Below are 10,481 nucleotides of genomic sequence, written 5' to 3' on the forward strand. Positions count from 1 at the left end.
AACAAAAGTGGTGCTGTTGCATACCTTGCTAGGAAAGACTGAACCTGCTCAATTCCAAATCTTGTTGGCATGATAAACATATAGGGAATAATTTGGCATTTACCACCCAAAAAGTAATACTGCCCCCTGCTCCGGTGCTCTCGGTGGAGATCTGCTGTGGCTGTGTCCAGGCTCCCTTCCCGGCTGAGCAGGCGCTGCTCAGTGCCCGGCCCGCGGTGTGGGACAGCGCGGGGACCCGGCAGCCGCGGGCGGCACCGGAAGTGCTGCTGAGAGGGCTGGGCTTGTGGGAAGTGGAGGGACTCAGTGGAGTCGGACACAGTTCCCAAGGCCTGACTTCTCTCTTCCCGATGCTGTTTTTAGGCAGCTGTGCTCATTCTGACTCTTTTTTGTAGCACCACTGCAGAAACTGCGGGGACATCTTCTGCAACAGTTGTTCCAGTAACGAACTCGCGCTGCCATCCTACCCCAAACCTGTCCGTGTCTGTGATAATTGTCACACATTGCTGCTCCAGCAGTGCTCCTCTAACTCCTCCTAAGGCTCTCCCACCCTTGACAGAGCCACTTTAACATTGGAAAGTAGCCATTATTTTTTTAATTCTGAATTGCAGGTGTCTTCTGTGCAGCAGACTGGACTGGCTGGTCTGATAATTTCCACTGTAAGGGCAGTGTAAATTAACTTGTTAGGGATTGTGCAAGCTAATGGTTCTCCAACTGAAATAATTAAGGAGCTTATATCAACTGTAATTTCCCCAAAAGTTCTATTTGAAACTAAAAGATTCATTTTTCTGATTTTTATAGATATTTGTATTAAAATTTGTATATGGCATTTCTACATTAATTTGATCCCTGCAGAGATCATTGTCTCTGTATACATGAACTTAATTTCTTTACCTTCACTGTAGGTGCTCTGTGTGTTCCCCTGGCTCGTGTACAGTTTTGTATTTGCTCTAAGTCAGTGAGAGAGGAAAAGGTCAATTTATGAATTGTGTATAGAAAGCTTTATAAGGAGTGTCAATGAATGTGCCTTCAGTTCACTGCGGAGTCAAAAACTGCACATTATACTTGTTCTGGAAGTCGCTGTGACCACAGTGCAGTAGTTACACAATAAAGTCTTTTGCAAAAACTGAAAGCAAGTGAAGCTCTAATTTTTAACTTCTGTCAAGCCACAGATCCTAGGAAATAATGTTTTCAGCCATGCATATCCAGAGTTTAAGCTCAAAGTAGCAGGTTGTGTCTGGGATACCTGACCAACACTGTGGTATTCCCTGGAAGGTGCTGGATGAAGCCACTGCTCTGCAGCTAGAACTGCTTTCACCCTTTCCCAGAAAACAAAGGGCAGTGGCTCCAGTGGCTGTGTCCGGCCCTGGGACAGAGAGGAGCAGCTGCTGCTCCAGCCCCAGGGGACCCTGGTCCCTCCTCTGCCAGGCCTGGGCTTGGCTGTACCAGGGATCCCAAAGCAGTTTGGGTTCCTGTACCAGTGCCCAGGGCTGTCACCACACCAGCAGCACGGTGAAGGCAGCCCTGTCCCCAAGCAGCACCCAACACCACTCGTCTGTGCCCCAGGTTCCAGAGCAGCTCTCTAACCAAAAGTGAGCTTCTTCCAGAGGCTCCATGTGGAACCGTGCAAACCCAGGGGTGATCCCCACTCTGCCCCAGCTCTGACAGAGGCACAGCAGGGCCACGTGTCCCCTGAGCTGGGCTCAGTCAGCAATCCCCTCAGGAAGCAGGTTGTTTTCATGGCGCACAGCCATGGCCAAAATACCCAGCGCTCAGAATTCCACCCTTACTGCTCCTCTGCTATAGAACAGGAGGACACTTCCATCACTGTAGAAAGGACCTCAGGTTCTTACCCCTTCAGGACAAACAGTTCCTTACCACGGGCAACCAAAATACTATGGCCATTGACTGCATGGAAGCAGATTCTGTATTATTTCAGGGGAAGTTGCAGTGCTCAAAAAGCTGTAACAATGTTGCTTACAAAATCACATCTTTAAGCGGGATGTTTGACAAATTACATTTATTGAAACATGGTTGCAGTAAGCTGCCCAGTCCACGGATGCCTACAGGAAAGTACAGAATCAACTCTCATCCCCCCAACAGTTTTAGGGCCCAGGCCCCCTGGTCAGGGCACAGCCATGCAGCGCTTTGAACCAACACCCACTGGGCACCCCCAGCAGCAGGGGGGGGTTCGCTCTGCTCCCCCCCAGTTGTCACTGTTACACTCTATGGGTCATTGAGTCACTGTGTGGCAGCTGCAGGGCAAGGGCACAACAGTCAGAGGACATGGGTGCAAGTGTGGTTACAAGAAGCTGGAGGTCAAGAAGGAGTGAGTTCCAGTTTTTAAAAGGAAGATTTATTTAACAAGTTTCACTTAGCGCAATACACCTAAAAAGGAAATCACAATACAATGAAAGATTAAATCAAGGCCTCAGAATTTTATACGAACACCAAGACCAAAATCCTAAAGTAGCCGTATTGCGTCTCAACATGTTTCCCCCATTAACTTAAAAAAAAAAAGCTTTAACATGCCTTACAGGATATTAAAAGAAATAAACTAGAACTAACATGCCAAATGTTCACTTTGATTTTCAGACACAGCTCCTATATTGGTTCTTTACAAAAAAGCATGTCTCTTTCAACATGTATTCAAAACAGTGTTGGATGTAATATGGTATAAGAGCAACATTTAACATAATTCAAACAGCTTTAACCTAAATATGCTTACTGCTTAAATACACTCCTACAACAAAACTAACTTGAGAAACGCTCCAAATTGTTTAACAGTTATAGTCTTTACTTGGTTATTACATCGTAGATGAATGTTCATTTCTGTATGTTCAAAAATACTGAACCTGAAAGGTTTTAAAACAATCCTGAATTCACTTACAGTAAAGCATAAATCACAAGCTCGTATTGCAAAACTGTTAAACTTAGTTTTTTGTTTTTTTGTTTTTTAAAAAAGATGTGACCAAAAGTCAGCGATTGGTTACATTCCCCAGCCACCACTCATGTTGGACATGTTGGACATGCCGCCCATGCCGTTCACTCCCATGGATGCGCGGTTCCCACTGCTGTAGTAGCTGCTGTTCATGGCGCCCTGGCTCCCGGGGTCTGAGGGGGAAACCGACAGCAGGTTCACAGCTGCCTCAGGCCGACTCGAAGCATCCTTGCCCCAACGCCTGTCCTTGCTGGGCCACCTCGTAAATACCGTCTACCGTGCCCAACGCTGCAAAGTGTCAGTTTACAGCTCCGTACCCAAAGCCAGTTACCGGATGTTCAACGACAGCACGAGCTCTGCATCATCCCCTTCCCAAGCCAGAGCTTTACCACTGCTCTGTGGGAATAGGGAGGACCCAGCCTCCCATGACCCCCTCCCCCCATTTGTACTGTGTTTAAACAAAGCTGGCCTCCAGCTTTTGGGTTAAGTGATCAGAGCAATGCAAGTCTGAGACTGGCATTTCCTGCCCCTTTCAGAATAGTTTTCCACATTTTCCCCCCTCAGCTCCCCATTGCAGCTTTGAATTGATCCCCCCCCCATTCACCAAAATTCACAGTAGCCACACCTTTAACTTTCAGAGCCTGTGCTGCCCAGGTTATAAACACAACCCTTTAACACCAGTGAAGGGCATGTTAAGCCAGCTGCACCTGGCCCAATGGAAACCAGCAAAGAAATGCTCTTACCATAGCCACTCATGCTGCTTTGACCTCCATATCCTCCTCCATAGCCCCCACTCAGCTGCTGGTTGCCTGGAGCACCATAACTGGATTGGCTCCCTTTAAGTTAAGGGTAAAAACATTAAGAACTTGCCGGTCAAGATCTGCTCATCATCAACAAACCCAGCCCTCACCCAACCAACAGCCCCTGCACTCTGGCACTACCTTGCTCACACCAAGGGAAGTTTAACATGCTCAAGGAAAGTGATGGGGTTTCTAAAGACATCCCTGCAATCAAGCAGCAACAAGAACTTTAGAAGTTACTTTTACAATTTCTGTGGACTATACTAAACAGGATCAATCTGCACTGTAACACACCCCAAAAAAATTAAGCTTGTTTTGAGGGACCTCACACTGAGTGCTGCCCTTCCAGAAGCACAGAAGCTCATTAACTGGAGTCACTCATGTGTACACGGTCCTGACAGACTTATTCCTGCCCCAGACTGATTGTGCATCACATCACAGCAGTGCTGTGGCTCACACACAGATACCTTTGTTTAAACAAACAACTACTCTTCACCTCATCACTGGCCTAACACTCCCTTCTGTAGTTTAAGTATCGGCATTAGAACTATAAACATTTTGTAAACAAATACTATAAAAGCAGCAGTGCATCCACACCCCCCCCACCCACAAGAGAAAGGCGGCCCCCAGAAACCAACCCCACCTTCATCTCCGTAACCAGCCCAGCTGGGTGTCAGGAGGGTATCTGTCTTAGAGGCATAACAGCAACAGGCATTTAAGACTTGTGCTGTAAATACACATTTTAGATTTTTAAACAATTTTGGGGTTTGGCAGAGCAATTCAAACAATTTCTCCCAATTCCAAATATCTCTCTCTCACCACCAAGACTCAGCTTGAATGGCAGGTCCCATGCCACAGATACATCCTCCATCACCAAACCATGTTCTGGTATCCCCCAACAGGGAAGGGGAAGGAGAATAAAAAGGACAGGCATCTCCCCGATTTTACACTACCACACTCCCAAAGAAGCCATTCATCCCACCAGGCACACCACACTCAGCACCACAAGTTTATTTGACCTATTAAAGCTCAAATGTATTTCCAAAAGGATTATATACCTGGCAATGTGCTAGTGTTCCAATCTTGAACTACCCCTTCCGACTCCTTGACTGTGTGATTAAGACAGAATGTTGAACTTCAGTTTTGATGCCAGGCACACAATAAAGCAGGAGCTGTACAAAACGAGCCAGCTTCCAAGTGCAGTGAGACAGTTACATACCCATTGCTCCCATCATCTGGCTGCCATAGGCACCACCAGTTCCTCCTGCTGTAGAATTCAGGAACAGCTCTACATATCTGTGTTCTGCAAGAAGAAAGTTTTCCCGTGAGAGCATTTCACACCAAACCCATGCAGCTTCTCTCACTGCAAGTGAAGCTGCAGTGAAATCTTTGGCATTCCAGTTGCAGCAGATGCACTACACCTCAGTGCTGGCAGCTCCCTAAAGCCACCTGTTCTGAGCAGTCGGACTTACGCATATTTGCTTTGTCTTTGGACATAGCAGCCACTGCGTCCTCGTGAGTAGCAAATTCAACATCCGCCTCTCCGGTTACTCTGCCATCTGGTCCGATTTCAATGTGTACTCTTACAGGGTTCAGAGGTGAGAAGAACTACACATGGAACAGTCACACAGATTAAAACGCACCAATGCAACAGTTTGGGTTTACAACAAGCCATTTTCTCCAGAGGAACACTGCAGCTGCAGGGCAGCTGGTATGTCCCCACAAGGACCCCGGGACCCAAAGCCATGCACTGGGGAGCAGCGTGTGGCACTCACGTTGTAGATGTCATTCTCCGTGGCTCTGTAGGGTAGACCTCGCATGTGGACGCAGTGGCCGGTCGTGCTCTGGAAGGTGGACGATCCGTCGCCGTACCTGTGGTCCGACATCCCTGCGGAGAAAAGAGTCCATTCTAGGTCTTTCAGATGTATTTTAGTTTCTTTTGGGACATGTCGTAAGTTCAGTTACTGTTCCTATTAGAGATCCTTACCTCTTCCAAATCTATCAGAACCAAACCCATAGCCATCATTATACCCATTGTAGTCATCATAACCTCCATAACCTAGAAACAGATTGGACATGTTCATTTCAACTACACAAAGTTTCAAATAAACTTTCATTTCGACTACAGAAAGATCCAAATACACAGTACACACTGCAAACAACAACTACTACAACATTTCATTTCTTCTACAAGAATTAAGGCCAAGGACACATACACAGCTAGGGAGATACTACCAGGTCCAAGAGTTGCTGCTTTTCAAAGGAGCAGCTCTCCCTGGGCCCCCAGGCACTTACCTCCTCCGTAGGCTCCACGCCTCATTCTCTCCAAGCTACTTCCTCTACCCAGACTGTTGTATCCGCGCGTCAGGCCGGGCCTGTCGTACGGACCAGGTCTCTGCATGGCCAGCAGCTTGCGGGGAGGGTCGTAGTGAGTGCGCACCTCTGCTCGGCTACTCTTGAAGATCTCAATGTACCTACGAGTGTTTGCACAGGGAGAAGTCAGTCTTTGATTCCTTCCACAAACACCTCACAACTTCACATTACAACAAGCCATTTAGTCATAGCCTTGACACTGGCAGTTAATATTAAGCCAGGTTTCTTTACGTTATGTAGGCAATGACTTTCTATTATTAGCACTACATTACATTTAAATCAGTGTATTTTCAAGAAATTAAAATTACTGAAGGGTTTATGCGCTCCTCATACTTTGCAGTATCCCAGCCTTAAGGGTGGGGGAGCAATATTGTTTCCTCACCCACCTCCCACCAATTTAAAATGTTAGACAAACAATGTAGGAGGGACCAGTGTCCACTCAACTCAACACTGCTGCTCAAGGCAACAGAAACAGAGGGTTAAAAACCCGATCTCCACCGAGAGTTTAACCCATCAGGATGCCACAGAAAGTTCTGCATGTACTACTGAACCCAGCCTATGCTTCAGTGATTCAGCGTAGGCAAAAGGTGCATGCTTCAATGATAAATAGTCACAAGTAAAATTGAATAAAAACCCTTTGTGACAATTTCTTGAAAGCTATGCTTATTACATTGAAGATTAATACAAGTAAGTAAATTTGTTACATTTCAACTTATAAAACAAGTTTAGAAAGTATCACATTTTCTTATGGTAGTAAGAATACTGTGCATGTCTTTAGAGCTAAAGGCAGAATTGGTGCTATTTGAGAAGTTAAAGCCATAGTCTCTCAACTTTGTCATTTCCAAGCTATAGTTTTGAATGCCTGTTATTACTCAATTTTCCAAAGCACATTTTAGTTTAGCCCAATTTTATCTTGTATTTTTGGGTAGATCTAAACAGTCTGTGCCACACACACTGTAGCAATCAATACCTTTACTCATCACCAAGTTAGAGACCACAATTACTATTTTGATTTGGGTGTTAACACTTTCAGAAGAGAGAATATGGATTTAATTGTTTACCATAAGAAAAGTGACAGAGCCAACCAACCATCCATCCCCACCTGTGCCCTATTCTTTCCTTGTGTTTCTTTAGAGCCTTTTCAGCTATTTCCTGTGAAGCAAACTGCACGAAGGCCTCCCCCGTACTCCTCCCCTGGAAGTCCACCGGCAATGTTATCCCATTTGGCACGATTTCCAACCCTTCAACCCAAGGACAAATAACCCCAGTAGGGGGGCAATATTAACATCACAAGCCCAGTCATGAGTTTTTTCTTATAGCTTTAAAAACACCAGAATTTAAACACTTTTAAGAGAATGGTATGTTGATTCTAGAACACCAGAATAAAAAAGGCACTTCAACAAAGAGATCCACGATCACATACCATTCAGTTCAGGTTCTTAACCCACCCTGCAGAGCTCAGAAATGCTCTGAGGGTCAGGGACAGCCCCTCAGAGAAGGCATCTAATGCAGGGTGAGTTAAGAACTTCACACATCATTACAAACCTCGGTAATTCTGCGAAAGTATTTAAGATGAACTTTTTAAGAGAACTTAATTTCAAACACAGTAAGTTAAACAGCTTTATACAGAACAAGTAATTTTACTAGAAGTTATGTAAAATATTTAGTCTTATGCAAATATCAAGTTTCAGCATTTTTTTTATCTTTAGGAGCGCTTAATTAAGAAAAAAATCATGAAGTAATTTTTAAGTATTAGTTCCTGGACAGAAGAGACACATTTTGTATATTAAGCACATAAACAACTTATAAAGCTTGAATTACTTCACCACGTAAGAAAAGAACAGTTTAAAATGCACATGCTTAGAAATTCTCTTTTTCATATCACCAATTCAGAAAACAAAAACAAAAAAAACAAGTTCTGAAATTGTAAAACTGGAAATGTTTCTACTGTATTTTAAAGCAAAACAACAAGCTTCATCATATCTTGTAATAGCAAAACATTTAGAAATCTAGTATTTTGAAAATAACAAATGAAATTCTAAACAATCAACAGATTCCATTCTTAGACATTTTAATAGTCTAATTCCAGTTTGTAAACATAAAACAGCTGCAAAAAAAGTAAAAATTAGTCAAAACAAGGCATTATCTCTTCATCCATAAAAACTTCGAGCTAGGCAACATCAAGGGCCTGGTGAGTTTTTTATCCCATAGGAAGAGAAAGGGGCAAATCAGTAGATCTGTATTTGGGTAGAGCTCAGCGGGTTTTCTCTGCATTTCATTCAATACTAACTCTATGTTGGGAAGAGATCGTGGGCCCTTACTGAGAACCTGCTCCTCACACAGAGCCCAGCGGTGAGTGTGATCTACATCCTTCACTGACCAGGGCCAATCATCCAAGGCCAGGGGTGGAAGTAGCCTCCCACATGAACTGTTCAGCTTTATTTGGAAATCAAGACACTTTTCTATAATCATTTCTTGGAACAGCATGTCCCACCAAGTATAAATTCAAGCACCTTTTTGGCATTCCCTAAATTATTCAATTTATCAAATATTTTAGGAAGTGATCCAAAGGATTCTTCATGCCCAGAAAACTAGTGAAGAATTGCTTTATTTACTTTTAAGACCCATGATAATACTGTTGGATGTACTACTGGGCAATCCATGCCTGTTTGGTTTGTTGGGGTACTTTTAGCATAAACCAATAGCGCTATAGCTACTACTTTTATCCCACATACCTGAAAAAAACTGTACAATTTCTTCTTTACTACAGCCAAATGGGAGTCCTCTAAGACGTACAAAACCATCATTAGCTGTATCAGGGCTGTTGGGACCAGTATGCTTCAGAACCCAATCCATTTCAACGTTGTTTGACTTGAAAACTGTAAAAGGCACTTAGAATTAATGCATTCTGGAGTAAGGAAGAGTTATTAAAGTCATTTGCCTTGAAACTAGTCAACTTATGATATGCAAGTCCATTTGTCCTTTCACATGCATTTTAAAGAGACAAAAAATGCAATTAACCAAAAACCCATCAAGCACAAACACAGTGTAGTCAGTTACTAGACCAACTGAGTCAAACCTTCAACGTATCTGTGTCCCATTGTTTCTCTGTCTTTTTTCAGGGCCAATTTCACATCCTCCTCTGACTCAAGTTCAGCAAATGCTTCTCCACTTGGTCTGCCCTCCCTGGTGTAGATGAAACGGATACCCAAAGCCCCATTCAGAATTTTGCAATCTGAAAATTAAACAGAAAGGCCAGAATTACATTAATTATTACAGGAACAGTGTTACTTTGAAAGTTTCAGAGAGCCTAAAACCAAAAACACATTGAGTATCAATTATATCATAACAACAGAACCAGCAGCATTTCTGTTGCAATGCAACTTTAAAATGACCAATTAACTAAGACACTAACTAAAGTTCCCATTCTAGTCAAACCTCCAGATAAAAGATAATTGCAAATTAGCAATTGCCAAAGCTTTTCTGCCTCAAGTTGAACACACTATCTGCTTTTGATCTTAACTCTCTTATTAGCATGAAATAAGGAATAGTAACAGTCTAAGTGTAATAAACTAAATCAGAACAAAGTCAAATACATCAAATTCCTGAAGCAGTTTTAAAAGGTCCAGTCACTGCAGAAAGCATGTATTTATCACCACTATTTATCACTGCAGAATGCTATTAATCTGGGGAAGGATACACACACACACTGAACACTCATATTGTCCCAATAGACATGAGTCTATTGGGACAATACAAGAACTAAACTGATTTAGCTTTAAAATTCTTGCTTCAGGTTGAACTTTCTTTAAAACTGAACCTTCTCTCTCCTAGTTACTCAAGCAGCAAAGGCAGTTGTGGCTATCCCAGCAACTCAGACTAAACCCCTTTGTATTGAGTTCCAGCTAGCATGAACATGGCTTTGCACTCCAGGTTCTGGCTGAACCACTTGTTGCACTACAAACTGCACCGGCTACTGAATACCTCCTGTAACTGCTCACTACAGCACTCCCACTGCCACAGTGTCCCTGGGAGTGACCCAGAATTGACAACAGAGCCCGATCCCTCTCCCACACCACTTATTCCCCCACAGCCCCACTTACCGGAGAAGAATCTCTGCACCTCCTCGGTGGAGCAAGACCAAGGCAGCCCCCGGACTTTCACGACGTATCCCTCGCTGCTCTCTGTGTTAAGCATCACATTGGGGGTGAGGCTCTGCTCTGTCTCTGCTTCTGTGGTTGCTGGAAAGACCAGAATGGGTCCTTTGAGATGCTGCTCAGCACGGCCGCCACCCGCACCCCCTCAGAGCGCCCGGCGGCCCCCCTGGCCTGTGTCCCGGCCCTCCCTGATCCTCCTCTTCCTCGGCCGCT

The 10,481-nt window shown here is 44.1% G+C and overlaps 2 protein-coding genes across 9 annotated transcripts in view; one reads left to right on the forward strand and one right to left on the reverse strand.

Moving 5' to 3' along the window:
- Positions 1-1,129, forward strand: part of RUFY1 (RUN and FYVE domain containing 1) — a 14,867-nt gene extending 13,738 nt beyond the window's left edge. For all 3 annotated transcript variants that reach the window (XM_031055274.1, XM_031055276.1, XM_031055275.1), the window contains exons 18-19: positions 258-261; positions 389-1,129. In XM_031055274.1, coding sequence (XP_030911134.1) covers positions 258-261; positions 389-392 — 8 coding nt within the window. In that variant the 3' untranslated portion in view covers positions 393-1,129. The remainder of the gene's footprint in view (positions 1-257; positions 262-388) is intronic.
- An 873-nt stretch (positions 1,130-2,002) lies between these two features.
- Positions 2,003-10,481, reverse strand: part of HNRNPH1 (heterogeneous nuclear ribonucleoprotein H1) — a 9,370-nt gene continuing 891 nt past the window's right edge. Inside the window, exons 2-13 of one of the 6 annotated variants that reach the window (XM_031055295.1) lie at positions 10,215-10,352; positions 9,191-9,346; positions 8,847-8,990; positions 7,214-7,352; positions 6,034-6,212; positions 5,726-5,797; positions 5,514-5,626; positions 5,211-5,346; positions 4,958-5,041; positions 4,797-4,847; positions 3,682-3,774; positions 2,003-3,226 (exon numbers count right to left, since the gene is read on the reverse strand). In XM_031055295.1, coding sequence (XP_030911155.1) covers positions 3,147-3,226; positions 3,682-3,774; positions 4,797-4,847; positions 4,958-5,041; positions 5,211-5,346; positions 5,514-5,626; positions 5,726-5,797; positions 6,034-6,212; positions 7,214-7,352; positions 8,847-8,990; positions 9,191-9,346; positions 10,215-10,308 — 1,341 coding nt within the window. In that variant the 5' untranslated portion in view covers positions 10,309-10,352 and the 3' untranslated portion in view covers positions 2,003-3,146. Of the gene's footprint in view, positions 3,227-3,681; positions 3,775-4,796; positions 4,848-4,957; positions 5,042-5,210; positions 5,347-5,513; positions 5,654-5,725; positions 5,798-6,033; positions 6,213-7,213; positions 7,353-8,846; positions 8,991-9,190; positions 9,347-10,214; positions 10,353-10,481 lie in introns of all 6 variants that reach the window. The other 5 variants (XM_031055294.1, XM_031055293.1, XM_014312197.2 and 2 more) reach the window with 5 other exon arrangements.

Source organism: Geospiza fortis, unplaced genomic scaffold (genome assembly GCF_000277835.1).
Source record: "Geospiza fortis unplaced genomic scaffold, GeoFor_1.0 scaffold55, whole genome shotgun sequence".
Classification (NCBI taxonomy): domain Eukaryota; kingdom Metazoa; phylum Chordata; class Aves; order Passeriformes; family Thraupidae; genus Geospiza; species Geospiza fortis.